The 18676-nt window shown below is 33.2% G+C and overlaps 1 protein-coding gene across 35 annotated transcripts in view; it reads left to right on the top strand.

Moving 5' to 3' along the window:
- The window catches only part of LOC126966718 (modifier of mdg4-like), a 341756-nt gene that overhangs the window by 123123 nt on the left and 199957 nt on the right, over window positions 1-18676 (top strand). The window contains exon 5 of one of the 35 annotated variants that reach the window (XM_050810955.1): window positions 14396-14986. The exons of 32 other annotated variants lie outside the window; for them this stretch is intronic. In XM_050810955.1, the coding sequence (XP_050666912.1) occupies window positions 14396-14601 (206 nt within the window). In that variant the 3' untranslated portion in view covers window positions 14602-14986. Of the gene's footprint in view, window positions 1-1397; window positions 2032-7772; window positions 8295-14395; window positions 14987-18676 lie in introns of those variants that run through there. 2 more of the 35 variants (XM_050810983.1, XM_050810961.1) reach the window with 2 other exon arrangements.

The raw sequence follows: 18676 nt of genomic DNA, 5'->3' as shown, positions 1-18676 counted from the left end.
TTCCCAGTCTGTGGTGTCATAAAGAAAATCGTTTATGCTATAGTAACCTTTCCCACACAAACGTTTTTTAATAATTCTTTTAAATTTCGCAACACATTTGTTTTTCACATTTTCTAGGATCATATTGTAGAAGCATATACATCGCCCAATAAAAGACTTACTAACTCGACTTAACCGAGTAGTAGGCATAACAAGTCTATGTCTGTTCCTCGTGTAAACATTATGAATGTTACATTTTATAGCAAATTCCTCAATGTGCTTATGTACATATAGAACATTATCAAAATATATTGAGAAGCAACAGTCAAAATGTTGATTTCTTTTAATTTTTCTCTTAATGATTCTTTAGGACCTAGGCTATAAATATCGCGAATATCCCTCTTCTGCAGCACAAAATTGGTATTAATATCGGCTGCACTGCCCCACAACAATATACCATAGGACATAATACTATGAAAATAACTAAAGTATATATATAAGTCGCACCGTATCTATGTCAGTTAACTATCAAATTTTTTTAACCACAATTTTTTTGGTTTTACCACCTCTCCGTTTAATAAAATATTCGCATCTACATTTTTGACATTTGGCGCGGTAAATTTAATATATTTGGTTTTATGACTATTTAACAATTAGTTATTGGCGCTAAACCAGTACACGATGTCAGATAGATCATTGTTTACGTCAGCATATAAGACTTTGCTTCTTTTCACTTTGAATATATCTGAAGTGTCATCTGCAAATAATACCACCTTGTGTTTTTTTTCTACAAGGTTAGGTAGATCATTTATATAAATTAGGAAGAGGAAGGGTCCAATAATAGAGCTTTGTGGTACCCCCCACCGAGAGGAGTCCCAGGAGATCTCCTGCCATTCACATCGACCCTCTGAATCCTATTATTTAAATATGAGATCAGAAGATCGAGCGCAGATCCTCTTTTACCATAGTGACATAGCTTCCTGACCAGCGTTGAATGTAGAACACAATCAAAAGCCTTAGATAAATCAAAGAAGATTGCAAGGCAATCCCAGGCCTCAAAAATATTCCTGATGAGTTCAACGCCTGCATCCGTACTCGAGCTTTCGTATTCTACAGTGAACTCGTATGTGAGTTATCAACATCATAATTATTATAATATAATAATCACAAGTCTCTCCGAGAGGTGCAAACAGGTTATAGCCATCCGTATTTAACGGTCCTGGCATACGGCGGCTTCTGTTGGAAGGTTGACCTTATTCAACACTTACATGCATATTTGATTTATTATTAATTTGTACAGTCAATTTATTGTCACGAAATATATCTTTTGAAATAAAAATCTAACGTTCGTTTCTTTTCTCCTGATTGATAATAATTTTTTTTTACACAACATCTATAATATCAGTTATTTCCTTTAGATCTAGTTGTCAGCTACGAGGTGTCAAACCGAGGAACACCAGTATTGATATGCAACGGATACAAATTCGGTCTCCGAAAAGCAGAGAGCAACGATGTGAAGAAACGCTGGGTGTGTACCAGGATGTCCAAGGGGTGTCGTGCTGTCCTACTGACAGTCTATGATGCGGTAGTGAGATCAAATACTGAGCATAACCATTAGCGGGTTCTCCACTCTATATTCTTTATTTTCTCTATCGATCCAATTATATAATTACTTTATTACGGTTGCTATATATTTACTTACTAACATTAGTTTTTAAGTAAAACGTTACTAAGAAAGATATGGATCTGGTCCGAAATAAATGTTTTATTATTATTATCTTCATTATAATCTCATCTTATTTACTACATTTATTTAAATAACATGTTTATAAAAACAATATTACGCATAAAAATATAAAAAATTAAATCTCGTCGACGTAGCTTGATATTTCTACTATTCGTGAACGAACTAAATTGGATTTATGGAAATCAGTTTAATACGTTTTAGCCTGTATAGATATGTCGTCGAATGAAGTAAATGAATTTTGGTTTATGGTTATTTGATTAAATGTAAAATATTTGATATTGTTAAATATATAAAATATACGAAAACGTGTTCATATTTCTTAAACCCATAGAAAATAATGAACATGCCCTAGCAATCGAGTTTATGACTTCAATACTAGACAGCGGGTTGTTCTAGACTGGATTGCTTGTTTTATGATGTAAATAGAACTTACCCTTTCATTTCTTACGGTTCATTAAATTCTCATTAAAAAAACTTTCTTAAGTTCTAGCATATACATTGACCACGTCGGTGCGCGGTGGGCCTATATTGGTTTATAGAGACTATAGGTACAGTCTCCATCGGGCGGTCGGCCAGATAGAACACTGGGTGTGTTGCAAGTGGTCGACTAAGACGTGTTGCCGGGCCAAGTTGAGCACCTTTAATGGCGAACTGGTAAAAGTGAGAGACGAACATAATCATTGAGATTAACACAAACTTTAATCAAATGAATCTACTGGCACTTATCACGAACTATTGTGAAACCAGCCGTCAACACTTGTGGGCTGCAAATTACTATACTTCAAAATTTTAATTAATTAAAATGCGAGTAATAACTGATATTTTTTTTCGTAAATTACCCCTAATTATTTATCCCGACGATTCGTGGCTTACATACTGCCCACCCGTTTAAACAGTATTAAATCGGTGATACTTCTGTTAATCATCGACAAAGCCATTAGAAGTATTCATGTATTAGATATGCACGGTGGACTGCTACTCTACTCCGCATCCCATCAGTGTGAGAAAGTGCGTTATATAGACAATACCGATTTGATTTCAGGATGCGATTTGGGATAAGTGTTAGTGAGTGGTAAAGTTGATGATATAATATTTATTTTTAAGTGAAATAACTGTTTTGGGACGCAATTGTTATATCTGATATAAACTTTTGAAATATTTCATGTTTTTAATTTGAAATAACATTATTCTGTATGATTCTATAGTTTAACGTCTAAATAACCTATATCTTAAGGGATATATATTAATATTATAAATTTTTATAGTTGTCCTAAAAAATCTACACCCATCTACAGACAAAGAGCTATTGAGGAGCTTCACCATAAAGTTATAAATGTCTGGAACATTCAAACCTCAAGAATAAAATAAAGCGTTATCAATGTGGAACATCGAACTAGAATCTGGTGATAATAATAAATACATATATAGCGTTAAACATCTACTACACTGCCGCATATCATTTGAAGCACCCAGAGCATTTAAAAAAAAACGGTGCTATATTTCAATAAGAGTGTGCAAGATGCAGTTTGGACATCGACCCCACTTACATCATCTAGAAGCCTAGACACCAACGTAGCGAAACACATATTCGATATAATTATCAATAAAAGGAGAATACGGAAACGCTAACAAAACAACCAGAGACCCTGTTGTGACAAAACAACTTAACCACGCCAACTGACAGCTAAAGCGCACTCTAAAGAAATATCGTAATGACGGATTTCATAATTATTTCACGGGCCTGGATGCTACTGCTTCCTCAAATTATTCTATATGGAAAGAAAAATTTCTCAGAACACCTCTCAAACGTCTTAACGTCTCATCCATATGACGGCTCACCAGAATATATAGTCCAAAAGATACGTATGAAACGCCGAAGAAAAAAAATGGACCCTAAACAGGTTCCAAGATACAACCTCATTACAAACCGTATATTACAAGCACTATCTGAATCTGGTATAACTTCCCTTACGTATTCTTTAATGACATGACCAAACTGCAGTTCTTTCACCTGGAGTGGAAGGTCGCACAAATTGTAATACTGTTGAAGCCAGAGAAACAATCTTTACGGAATATTAAAATAATTTCTCCAGCAGCGCCATTTTATAGAACAACAAGGGGGCGCACTATCTGATCTCTGCCCTATAAAAGCAGGAACGCATCGCAGCGTACTAGGTTCAATACTATACTCACTCTTCAATGCAGACCTGCCGACATCTGAATCCGTAATTACGGGAACCTTTGCTGACAATAGCGCCATACTAGCTACACAAAGCGACCCAAAAATAGCCTCACAAATACTTCAAAAATAGTTAAATGACAAATCCCTATGGCTCAAAAAGTGGCGGATAAAAGCAAATGAAAGAAAATCAGTCAACGTAACATTCACCTTAAGAAGAGACTCTTGTCCTCCAGTCACACTTAACAACATTGCAGTCCCACAGGCAGAGCATCATCATCATACTTACCTTGGATTGCATTTCGATAAAAGACTTGCCTGGCAAAAACATATTTTCATGAAGAGAAACTAACTTGGTATCCAAACGCGAAAACTTTACTGGCTCATTGGACGAAAGTCGCAACTGCGTCTCCAGAACAAAATACAATACGTCTGTACGTAATCCAACTGTGGTGTACTGCATTCCATTTAAACATTGAAATCCTACAAACGTTTCAAAATAAAGCACTTCGCATGATAACCAATGCCCCCTGGTTCGTGCCCAACGAAGGAAGGCGAAGGCGTAGAAGGCGGTGTAATAAAAACCGCCTTCTACGCCTGCTGTAAATAAAGGATTAAAAAATATAACCTTTATGTTAAGGGATATAATGACAATACTATGTATTTTATGGTAAATGGTAACTAAAAACTTGATTTTGATTTAGGCGTCTTCAGTTTATAATGTCAATGGATCGATCTGATCACCGGGGATGTTTTGCTTTTCAAGGTACAACAATTCAGATATCTAACGGTGTATGGGTATGTTTGTTGTGGTTTTAGTGTTCTCCTTGGAAATAATTTTTTAATTTTATTTTCAGAATATTCATTAACAACTTCAAAGTTCGGTAATCCAATCTTGATGTTCAACAATAACAGATTCTGTTTGCTTCGTCAGAATTGCAATGGAAGCAAAAAATACTGGATATGTAGTAAGTGGACGAGTAACTCATGCCGCGCTAAACTAACTACCTATGATGGTATCATAGTAAGAGCTACATACCAGCACACTCATTAAGATATTTGATGTTCAAAGTTACTAAAATTAACTGAGCAAGTGCGTTATTTATTAATAAAAAAAATTGTTTTACAAATTTTCCTTTTTTTATATGTAGGAGTGTCCAATACATTGCTATCATAATAAAATCATATCAATATTAGTCCCCGTTTGTCTGGAATTTCATAATATAAGAATATGTGTATTTTTTTGAAGAATGGACATACGAGCTTACGAGTCAACTGATGTAAAGTGATCATCGCCGCCCACATTGTCTTGCAAAGCCAGAGGAATCAAAAGCTCATTCCACAACTTGGTCGTACGTGGGAGAAAGTCCCTTGAAAACCGCACTGTGGAGGAACGCCACACATCCAGATGGTGGGGATTATATCCTAATTTGTGGCGTGTCGTGTGAAGGTGGGATTCGGCGACAGGAATCAGGTCAAACAGCTCTTCGGAACACTCCCCATGATGAATGCGGTAGAAGACACACAATGAAGCTACGTCTCTATGTAACGCCAACTTATCTAGCCTTTCACAGACAATCTAAATCCTCGACCATTCGATAAGCTCTGCGTTGTACGCGCACAAATGGTTTGAGCTGATACTGGCTTGCGCCCGACCAGAGATGACATTAATACTTCATATGTAGCCGGACCTACGCTTTGTAGAGCGCTAGAATATGGGCCGTTATTACTATACTTAGCCTATTAACTATTGAGCGAGTGTTTTGTTAAACGGAGAGGTGATAAAACTGGTGGAAACTACTTTTTAATTTCTTGGCATTACTCTGGATTCCTAATTACAATGGGGCCCCCATATTGAAGGATTGGCTTATACACTTAGTTCGGCAGTATACGCGGTTAAAAGGATCAGACAATTAACCGACGTAGATAAGGCGCGACTAGTATACTTTAGTTATTTTCATAGTCTTATGTGCTATGGTTTATTGCTATTCGGCAATGCTGCCGGTATCTTCTTAATCTTGATAATTTTTATTATTTATTTATACTATTAATCATTTACAGAAAGAATCTTAAAAGCTAACATAGTCCCGCAAAACTGTTTTTTACAGTTTGTCTGCAGGATAATGTTGTGTACGTACATTTACTTACGTACATAAGTAAATTTCCTAGAAACTGCCAAAACCATAATGTTAACAACAGCAACAAACATAAACTTATAATACCTACTACTCGGCTAAGTCGAGTTAGTAAGTGTTTTGGGCGATGTATATGCTTTTACAACGATATCCCAGAAAATGTTCAAAACAAATGTGTTACGAAATTCAAAAGAATTGTTAAAAAACGTTTGTGTGAGAAATGTTACTATAACATAAATGACTTTCTTAATGATACAACAGATTGGGAATGGAGCGACCACTCTCGGGTTATTATTATGATTTTACATTGTGCGCTCGCATAACGGCATCCAGCTGCACTTGATCCTTGACCTAGTAGAACCCCGGGTTAAATTTTCAGTTCACTCATTTTCATTCACATTTTATAAAAACAAAACGAGATCATCTCAGAAAACGTTGAATGAACTATTAGAAGTTGCCTGCACTTCATATTCTCACATTGCTATAATTAATTATTAACATTAAAATCAGTGCTTACAGTCAACTTAAAGGCTGGCAACGTTCGTGTAAACCTTCTGCGAGAAGAGAGTTGTGACGGCGGTGATCACTTACCACCGGGAACCTATACGCTTGTTTGTACTTTAATTCCTGAATAAAGCCAATGAATTATGTAAGTATCGTGAGAAAGGGAAGTACGTGACCTAAGCCTCTGAGAGACAGGCGTCAGGCGTGAAGTGTATGTTTATATGAACTTGTATGTAGCCATAATAAAAAAATTAACCAGGCTTTTTTATTAAAAGGTTACTCATTAACAACTTCAAACCGTGGCCGACCTATCATGGTGTTCAGAGGATACAGGTACAGCCTCCATCGCACCGCGGCTGACAAGAGATTCTGGATATGCTGTAAGTGGGCCAGTAGATACAACTGCCGGGCTAGCCTCACCACCTATAGACACGAGTTGATTAAAGTTAAAGATTATCATAAACATTAAGGCGTTACAAAGGGGCTCAATGATTTTAAAGTATTACTTTTAGGTTGCTTGTTAAACGTCGTTTTAATTATTTTAATTCGCTCGACTCGAGTTAGTACGCGGCAATGGATAATCAGCAACCACGATGTTTTTCAAGGTACACGGTCGATTAGCTAAGGTCCGTATTACAGATGACGTCTCAATACTTAATTAGATGTAACTTGAATAATCTATATAGTTTGCCATTTTCTTAACTGTGTATAATAAATCTGGTGATGTGCCAGTAAAACTCGCTCTCAAACAGTTCAGTTCCATACTTCAAGATATAACACTTTTTAAAGTAGTATTGTAGTAGAGTTTTCGTTCGGCTTAAAATCCTAAAAGTTAACAATTTTGGCTGTAAATAACTTACCTACTATGACGTCATCTTATCGACCTCAGTTTCTAACTCTAAGATCAAGAAAAAAAGTGTTTTTGGACCATGTACGACCATTTGTAAAGATGATTAGTTAAAGTAGTCTATATGTTATTATGTACTGCTTCTCAGTATATTTAATTAAAAATCTACTGTTAAAATATAAATTGTAAATCTTATGATCTTAATATAGAATTGTTAAGTTGTTGTGTTATTTTTATATTGTAGCGTAAATTTTAGGAAATGGCATACCCTCCTTAATTAATAAGAGCAAAAGGCCGACTTATATAATCTCTTATAGATTCCAGATTTTAATGACAATTAAATTTAATAAGACGTGTATTAAGACATATATTTTTTTATAGAATTACAGATTACTTTCGGTGAAAATGGAAATCTCGTTATGTTATATCGAGGCTATAAATATCTGCTGAAAAGAATTCTTGATGATGAGAAAAGATGGATATGCGACAGATGGAAGTCTTGTCCATCATATATTATTACTATTGAATCGAAAATCGTTAAAATACACCGACATAATCATTAAGATTTATCCCACTGAAGGGAATATTTGTATCTTAAATGTAAAATAATTATCAAAGAGAGAGAATGTTTTTATAAAATGGACTACAGAAATTTATAGTGTCAAAGTGGACGGAAATGAAGCGAAATATTTTCCAGATCAGGGATGTCTTGTAAAGTCTTTTTTTACGGCAATAAGGGACGAGACGAGCAGAAAACGTTCAGCTGAGGGTAAATGATGCGGCCTTCACCTTTACGTGAAATAAGTTGCTGTTTAGTGATATGTTTGTTTTATCAAAACTGTAAATTTGTAACATTTTCTTTTACTATCGCAATAAAGTATTTTCATTTCTTTTCATTACAAATATTTTCTTCCAAATAATTACTTCTATTTGGTATTTTTTTTTATTAAATTACAGTGTACTTTACTTAAAACTATGCGATGAAGTGAAAATTTCATCAAAGCATGGTTAATAATTGCAGTACTAGTATGTTCACCGCCCGATTCTCCCATTGTCAACGTAAGCTGACTTTACCATAAAGTGCTGGAGGCGTCTAAAGCAGTTTTCACTTGGATTAAAATATTATTTACTGAAGTTAAAAGTGTTGCTTTTAAATCGTAAATTAATTTTACATAAAATACTACCAAACAAGTCTTTCGTAATTTTTCATTTTGTTTTAATATTTAGTTTATTGAACATAAAAAATATGCATCTGTCTTGCAAATTCATATAACAATAAATATTAAAACAGATTTAGTTGTTAATATATAAATATCAATAAAACAGCTGAAATTAATAACTGTACTAATTATCTTAAAAAATACAAATTCATATTTTTTTGTCAAATACTTGATAATTTATACAAAAGTATTTTCATTTACTTGAATACAATTTATATTTATGTTTATGTTTGTAGATTTCCAGATTGTTCATTCGACTCTCGGGAACCCGATTATATTACACAGTGGCTATAGATATTTACTAAATAGAACGAGCGGTGTTAAGAAAAGATGGCTTTGTAATAAGTGGTCGAGATACTCTTGTAGGTCATATATTATTACTATTAACCATGTAATTGTTAAAATAGTTGAGCAACATAATCATTAGAGCGCTCAGTAAGGCATTGTACGTTTAAAATTGTGATTTGAATGCATTCAATTCAACAAAGAATAATAAACTGTAGGTGCTATCTTATGGTTCAGCTGGAGTTGAGGTCTCGTTGATTGGTCTTGGTATTCAGTTTTACATTAAAATACCAGACAGAATACTAGGACTCACTGACCATAAATTGAAGAGCTTTCATTATAAAAGCTTCTTTGATAAAGAAGGCTTACTATATTATAATAGATTATATAGAGGTTAATGATGCATGGCTCTTGTCTGGTTCTGCACAGCCACATAAAATTGTATAATATTATACTAAATAGTTTCTTATCAGTTCTTCTCACCATGTCAAAGCCCCTTTACAAACTTATGTAACTTCATGACGTTTACCAAGTGGAGTTACAGTATGTTATGTTATTGTCACTCCCTATGGTAAGTATATTATATACATATATTTATATGTCATAACTTAACAGTATGTGTGTAATTGGCAGTAACAGTAATAAGTATATATAGTATTAGGCATGGTTGATGAGTCAAGATAATCAATTCTTACCAATTTAATAATTGTTACATGTGATCCTCTCTTGCCTCTGGTGTTGTGGATGTCTGGGCGGTTGTCTCACGCGAGCCTCTTATATAAAAAACAAATCCTTAAAAAAATTATTCCTCGTGCTATTTTACCTTTGTAGAAAAAGCAATATTGTAATAAAGAAGGTATTAAATACAACCAATGAAAATATTATTATACTTAGTAAGTTAAGGACCTTTTGTGTTTATTTTCTTTATCTCTTTCTGATTATGTGGTCTGCTGACAGGTCTTCCTTTAATGTATCATTTCTGACTTAATTATTTGGAATATTACAAGAGCTGAAACATGACTTAAAAAATTCTCGATGGTTAATAATTTTAGAAAGAAAAACACCGAAATTAAGCACTGCGTGACTTTCCTTTTTTCTAGTAACGTAATATACGAAGTAAAAATTAAGTTTGGTAGACTGAATTGTTAATAACAAAAATGTCTTTTGGCGCTTAGTTAAACTACTTTTGGATAGTTTTGCTCTTTTATCTGGTATTATTGTAACAGAGACGACCACGCGGTTCAGCCGTACCCACGTTTCAATCTATTTCTTATTTTCGTTTCAATATTTATTATTTAGGCAAATATACTGACACCAAAACACAACCATAATGTTGCACTTGTATTTAGTTGTAATCACCTTGTTTCGTTTTATTTGTTTGTTTGTTAGTAACTGCAAGTAGTTTGTTCAATTATAGTTGAGTAGTATACTGCGTTAGGTTTTTTTCAGTGTTTATTTATGTTTCTTTTAAATTTCTTGAATACAGTCTAAACTTATGCAAATGTTAACATGCTTGTTTTAATTTTTATGATTTAATTTGTACTGGTATATAAAGGTATAGGTATTCGACTTCCACAAGAATTTAAATCAAACATTTGCGTTAAAATCATGTCAAATATTTTACTTTTTGTCAATATGTATATGTGTAGTATATAGCTACGAAGATCAGCTACAGGTAAATAATAGAAGAGCTCACAGTAATGCAACCCTTGGCTAATTTAGTGGCGTTGTATATACGTATTAACTTTATCATTAACAGAAAAACAGAGAACATTGAAACATTCATTCAAATTAACACCTAATATTTTGGCAGTAATGTTCAAAGTTTATTGTATAAGCTCACGAGAACTACATTACACACACAATTGCAAATGGATTAAAAATGTCAACTAAGTTACATAATTTTGTTAATTTAAAGGGGTAATTTTTAAGTTTTGATATGCTGTTATTTGGACAGTGTTTCACTAAACACTTTGTCATTGCGTGGCGTAGTATTCAAAGCGCGGACAAAACACAACTGAATGAATACTGTCTACTGTAGGCAGAGTTTTGTGAGTTTAGTTGTATCTTGTACGTTAATGCTTGAAACAAATTAAAAAGCAAAAAAAAATTTAAATTATTTAGTATACGTTCATTTTTGTATTTCCTGTCGCTTATCAAATACAATCACAAAAATCAAGCAATCTATGTGAGTCAACAAACATTGGTACTCATATCAGCTCACACGTTAAGTGTTTAAATTGTTTTTTTTCAAATGATATCGGAGGACAAACGTTAAAAAATGAGCAACATTCGATTATCGACTTTCAGTTTTTTATTCAGCTTAAGGCCGTTTTCAATAAGTTAGTTTAAGTTACTAGAGGTAGACAAATCTATCCTTTTACGCTTACTTACATTTCAATAACGTATCGACATAAGGAATGGACTAAAACTATACTGGACATAAGTATGGATAGATAAGATCTTGTCATTAAACGATGACAGCATTGTATCCGTAACTAGAGATACGTTATTGAAAACGGCCGTTAGACAAGAATACTTCGAAAATTCGATTGGTTTTTGAATACGTGTTCCGACGCGGAATAAAGCGGCAAAAACGGCCTACAATATCAATGTTGCGTTTGGAGAGGTGACTGATAATGAACGCATCGTGCGATTTTGGTTTAAACGCTTTCGTGATGGATATTTTGGCTTGAAGAACGAACCAAGTAGAAGATCTCCCGCACAGGTGATTAACAATGAACTGAAAGAGATGGTGGAAGCCAATCCGAGCCAAGCTACCCACCCAGTAATTAGCGACATTATGTGCAGATCTTTCTGCAAGACAACACAAGTTTCAAATCGTGTTGAAACTTGTGTTGCCTTGTTGAATCGATACAGAAATGAAGGAATATTGGATTTAATTTTGACATGCTATGAAAAGTGGTTTCTTTACGATAACCGTAAACGAAAAATGTAATGATTGACCCCAGGTCATACGCAGCAACAGTGTCCTAAAGCAAAGCTTACCAATAAAAAGGTAATGGTATCTGTTTGGTGGTCTCAGCATTGGTGTTATTCACTATATCTTTTTCCGATCTGGTCAAGCAAAACTAGCAGTGAAACAGTCCCGACGCATAAATCGATCTTCACCATTATTGTTCTATGATAACGCGATACAGCACGAGAACCCGTTTTAACTCTACAGTAACTGCAATTAGAAAATATTCGTCGTCTTCCATATTCGCCAGACCTTGCTCCAACGGACTGAATTTGGACAATTTTCTACGTGATAAAAATATTTCTTCTCAGGAGGCAGTACAAAATGTTTTGACACAGTTTGTCGAATCTAGATCACCACAGTTCTATCGCAAAGGCATAAATGTTCCTATTAAACCTTTCTATTAGATGGCAGCAATTTATGGATAATAATGGTAATTATTAAATTTTTCAGTACAAATCGGCAATATCATAATCTGACCCCTAATAATATATTTCTGGTAACTTTTTTCTGGTTTTAGAAGGTCTTCTTGATAATTCATTTAAAGAATAATACAATTTAATTAGTGAAATTCTACTATATTATAACATTAGGAATTACGATACTGTTTTCTTTCTAGATGTCAAATTTGGAACATCGAAGAAAGGTCACCAGGTGCTGTACTACCGCGGCCATCGCTACAACCAGCACTATGTATCGCGGGATAACCTTCGCACCACCTGGATCTGTGTGAAGAAGAATCACGGATGTAGAGCAACAGTCCTGGTGACGCAAAATAACGGCATATTCATCTCAAAAAGTCATATTTGTCAGTAACGTTATTGTTACTGTTGGAGGTCACAAAAGATTTTAGCCCCACGCTAGACGAGGAGAAGGAGTTCTTTCGTCTAATGGCCGAATTATATTTTCGATCACAATTTTAAATTGTGATTCGAGATTGTTATTTTAATCCTCTTCCCGCTTTTGGCATTTCTTCTTCTTTCTTTCAATATTAAAGTAATAATCATATTGACTGTTGCATATCACCATGTTCCCTAAGAACAAAATCACATTAATTAATTTGCTAGAAACTGCGACAGTCATAATATTAACTTGAGGAACAAAGATAAACTTCCTATGCCTACTACTCGGTAAAGTCGAGCTAATAAATCGTATGTTGGGTGATGTATATGCTTTTACAACATGATCCCGAAAATGTACTAAATAAATATGTTACTATATTCAAATGAATTCTTAAAAAATGTTTGTGTGTAACATCAATGATTTTCTCAATGATACCACAGGGTGGGAATGAAGCGAACGCCCTCAGGCTATATCAAATTAAATTTTATTGTACGATATTACATAATATATTGTTGCTAAATTAAGAAAAAAGAAACTCTGCTGAGTTTCTTGCGCCCGTTCTTCTCAGGTCTGAGATATACTATTTCGAATAGGTGGTGGTTTTTGACGTTCATTAAGAGATTTGAAATCCTATTTTGAATAAAAATATATGAATTTGAATATATCTTTGTGCTGATCTATTGATGCTTGAATGAATGTGACTGACAAGCGTGTTTACAACTGTGTTGTATGTTATATTGGAAATTGAAATACACATTCAGAATTGGTTGACGGATGAAATAAAATCTGGATTCAAAATCAAAATCTTTAATTTTATTTCGGAGATTGAAAAGGCTCTTAGACAACTTTTACTGGTTAAGTAAATAAAATAGGATATTATCGCCTTTATGGATACTTCTTAGAGCAACTCAGATGAAGCCGAAATCTGTTTCTTAATTTTTATTGTCTCCGATAAAGATAATGATAGTATGCCAATATTGATTTAATTTTTTAAGGATAAAGAATATGGAGAGTTAATATTTTAATTTGTTTAAATTATGGTATGATTCCCGAAAATAGAATATACGAAACGATTAATTGTTTCTCTATATCATTATAAATGCTTTTCAATGACCCTGATAAAAATATGTAAGTATTGACTTGCCGATTTTAATATAATATAATAATTTGCATAAATAATAGATGTTCATTTGAGAATCAATTATTATGATAAAAAGTCTACAAATATTATTATTGGCCTGAATTACCCTGAACGGTAGTTTATTTATTTATTTGTTCTACTATAATAATACTTAAATCGCATCATATTATTAATTGATACATGAAAGACTGAAAATTATGAAGAAATTCACAGAATTTTGAATAGCTTACATTTTGGAGATATTCATTACAGCGATATTTAAGCGATGAATTAAGTGAACCTTAGGCGAAAAATATTTTTAGCTCTAAATATGTCTTGCGTATGTCTTTATCATTTAATATGTTTTATATAGAAATGATTTAGTCAAAGTCAAAGTCAAAGAATCTTTATTCACTGTAAAATTAGTAATAAGTTATTTAGTGCAAGTCAGGATGAAGTACAAAGGTTACAATAGTGTTTAATTCTGTTTGTAGTGAAACTTACGCATGTTGGAGTATGATGTAGACTAAACTAGTTGTCGTTGTTTTTGTTACAGCATACATTATGAGCCTCACCAAGCGAGGCAGGCGGGTGTTGGTGTACAATGGCTTCAGGTACAACGAACACAGTAGCAGTACGGCCGACAAGGGCTACTTCGTGTGTGTCAAGTGGAGCAGCGCCAACTGTAGGGCCGCTGTCAAAATTGTACTCGATGAGATTATTGTCGGAAAAAATTACCACAATCATTCTAGTATGTATTGATTGTTGTATGATAGTCATGTACGATGAATGATCTTACGACCGCTACGCCACAGGTTATTATTCACTTGACTGTGCTATGTGTAGAATGTTGAATAAATGTCACATTTTTTTGAAATCACTTTGATTAAGTATTTTATATTAAATTCAAATTCTACAATAGTTCCTCGCTTTCCTGACAAAACGGACCTTTATATACTGACAGATAGCGAAACTCTTCTATTGTATTTCTTGTTTTGAATAACTTTAGGCAATGTTTATTATTATTTTAAGTAACACACTGCGGTGTTTCTCAATTAATATAAGCGTTAAACTATTATTTATATTTAATTATGACAGACTTTATAATTTTAAATTTATTATGTTTTAGTAAAGACACTGTACTTGTCACTTGGGTCTCCTTAACTTTATTCAAATTTTCCTACTTCACCACCTACTTCAGATGTGCACACTTTTACAAAATATAATCATCTTTTTGTGGATAATTCGATTATGAGGTCCGCTTTTTGGATTTTCGAAACTATTTCAAAATCAAAATCAAAACGTTTATTGAACTCATACCATCGATTAACAATGATTTAAGTTCAGTCATACACTTAATTTAATAACAATAAATAAATAATATCAAATAGATAAAATTAAAATCAAACAAATCAAATTAGTAAAATAAATAATATCAAACAATTAAAATCACATATAACAAATGACACTTAAGTAGAGCAATTCAATTCCAGGCTGCTTTATCATTTAAATAATCTTGGATATTGTAATAAATAGCCTTTGTTGCTTAATTTACGAAGTGAAATTTGTGAAGGCTTTGAATTTGTTTACAGACATATTTGCTATCTGTTCGGGGAGTTATAGAAGTTATAGAAGTGAACACACTGACACCCAAAAGAATTACTGACTTTATGGAGTCTTGTGGCAGGCATGGCAAGTCTACCCTTATTTCTAGTATTAATACTATGTAAGTCACTTAGTCTTGTGAACTTATTTTTATTCTTTTGTACAAACAAATTCTCGTAAATGTATTGTGAGGCTACTGTCATAATACTACTATTTCATTAAACTTATTCTTTAACGAAATTCTAGATCCCATGTTATAAATGGCTCTAACGGCTCTCTTCTGCAGCACAAATATCGTATTGATCTCAGCAGCATTACCCCATAAAAGGATACCATAGCTCATAATGCTGTGGAAGTAACTAAAATATACTATTCCGTATCTATGTCAGTCAGTTCTCTAATCTTCTTAACCGCATATGCTGCAGAGCTTAATCTGTTTGCTAAAGCAGATATATGGTCACCCCACTGAAGCTTCTCGTCTAGAGTTATAATCAAGAACACTGTCTTATTTACAAGATCCAACATTTCTCCATTTAATTTAATATGTGTTAATCTTTTTTACATTTGGTAATATGAATTTTAAGCATTTCGTTTTCTTATTTACATCTTCAATAGTAGTTGCATGTCGATTAACTTTAAATAGTAGTGATGTATCATCCGCAAACAATACTATATCATGTGTGTTCCTTATAAGATAGGGTAGATCATTGATATAAACTAAAAACAGAAATGGTCCGAGAATTGAACCCTGCGGGACACCCATTCCTAACACGGAGCCTAAAGACCTTACACTATTAACTCCAACATACTGTATCCTGTTATTCAAATATAAGATTAATAAAATTAAAGCGCTTCCTCTTATGCCATAGTGTTGCAATTTCCTGATTAGAATTTCACGGTGGACGTAATCAACCGCTTTGCAAAGGCCGGAAATGATTCTTAAAGAATATTGTGAATCCTCCCAAGCACTAAAAATATGTTCCATTAATGCAACACCAGCGTCAACAGTTGAACGTCCCCGAGTGAATCCGAATTGTTTATCATGTATAATTTTATTTATGTTAAAATGAGCGCGTAGTTGACATAGTATTAGTTTTTCAAATATTTTACTCAGGGTAGGCAAAATTGAAATAGGCATATAATTAGAGGGATCTAAAGTGCAACCAGACTTGATTAAATGTATTATTTTGCTATGCTTCATGAGGTCTTGAAATGTGCCACAGTCATTTGTTAAATATATGGGCTAGATCAGGCGCTATTATATCAATCAGAGAGCCTATTACTTTAACAGATATACCCCAGAGGTCAGCTGTGTTTTTAACATTAATCTCTTTAAATGACTTTATAATATCCGATATATTAACATACTCAAATTGGAAATTATTTGAACATTTAATAACATTTGCAGAAAGTAATGATATTGCCCTGATTGGACATGAGTTTAAATATTTAGTGGTAGATATGGGAACATTGGTAAATAAATTTTCAAAAGCTCTAGCAACATCTAAGTTTGGTTTTACAATTACATTATTAATATTTAGATTGAACTCCGAGTTGCGATCCTTTGTTTTACCAGATTCATTATTAATCATTTTCCAAGTGGTTTTAAATCTTAAGTATAAAGATTTTGCTGCTTGACAAATATGTTTAAATGAGTTTGAATATTTTCTTACATATTCCAGAAAGAGTGGATTATGGTTGAAAGTTTTTTCATCATAGAGGCTATATTGAGGCTCATTCTACTTTTATGAATTCCAGTTGTAAAAAGGCAAAAAAAGGCATAAAACTTGAGAGATAGGATAGTTTTTATTTCTATTTGGGACCCATAATTATGTTTATTTTCAATATTTGTTTTGTATGAACATATTTTCTATGAGGGAATTTAGTGACGCATGGTTTGACAGATCTGCTGTGAAACAATTTCATTGTAACAACATATGCTCCCTGCATATGTTATATAATATTATTGACAAATCCATAAAAACCAGTAGTTTATTTATCATGTACAAAACAACGTCTGTCGGGTCAACTAGTATTTTATAAGTTTTAGTAATATATTATGTAAGTTAAGTATTAGTAATAAATTATATAAAAAAATAAGTTTTACGCTAACATCATCATAATTTCAGCCAGAAGACGTCCACCTCCCCCAAAGATCTCCACGATGATCGGTCCTGCGCTCCCCTCATCCAACGTATTCCGGCGATCTTGACCAGATCGTCGGTTCATCTTGTGGAGGGCCTACCAACACTACGTCTTACGGTATGTGGTCGCCATTCGAGGACTTCACTGCACCAACGGCCAACTGTCCGTCGAGCTATGTGCCCTGCTCAATGCCACTTATATTTCGCAATCACTTTACGCAAAAAATACAATTACAATTACACGCGTATTAATTCTTTAAAAAGTACATATTATTTAAATAGACTATACATATTACATGTTTATATTTCGTCTATTTTGTTAAGAAAACCACGTTAAGAAGACAGGAGATCCGAAAATTATATTAGTTTATATTTTATTCTATTTTTTTATATATAACACTGTTCAATTTGTTCTTGTTATTATTAACTATATGAAGTAAGTAAAAAATAAACAACCAAGGTATTAAAGACTTGGAAAAAAGCGTCGTGCTGATTTGGAAAATTACGGATCCAAAGAATAAAAAATCAACCGGTTAAAAATGTTGAATTAAAGGGAAAAAAGGAAGAAAAGGGTCAAGTTAAGAGTATTGAAGGAATTTGGAGAGTAAATAAAAAAGTATAGAAAACGCTTGAAGAAAGAATCTGCAAATGAAAACCTGCGTTAACGTACAACGTGTCTCTAGCTGCTTTCACCCTCTGGAATAATTAGGGAATAAAGTGTGTAAAAAAGTATGAAATCGAAGCCAAATGAATTTTGAATTTAGAAAAAATATATTTAAAGGGAAAAAATATTCAACTATTCTCACAATAAATTTCTCGTTAACCCTACTAATAAATGCAAGAACAAAAATAACGCTAACGAATAAATTAATAAACAAAAATATAAAAACATATTATTTCCTTGATGATTCCAAAAATCCTAATATCAAATAACTTAGATCTGAGATTACAATAAGCATTATTATCACCATTATCCATTTCTATCTTATTATCCTTTTAGTCAAATCATCTTTAAATCTTCCTTTATTAGTATGCTTTTCTTTTCTATAAAGAAAAACATCACTGCCACAATATATAATGCTTCTTAT

Source organism: Leptidea sinapis, chromosome 11, assembly GCF_905404315.1.
Source record: "Leptidea sinapis chromosome 11, ilLepSina1.1, whole genome shotgun sequence".
NCBI classification, from domain to species: domain Eukaryota; kingdom Metazoa; phylum Arthropoda; class Insecta; order Lepidoptera; family Pieridae; genus Leptidea; species Leptidea sinapis.
This window is presented reverse-complemented; position numbering and strand designations above follow the sequence as displayed.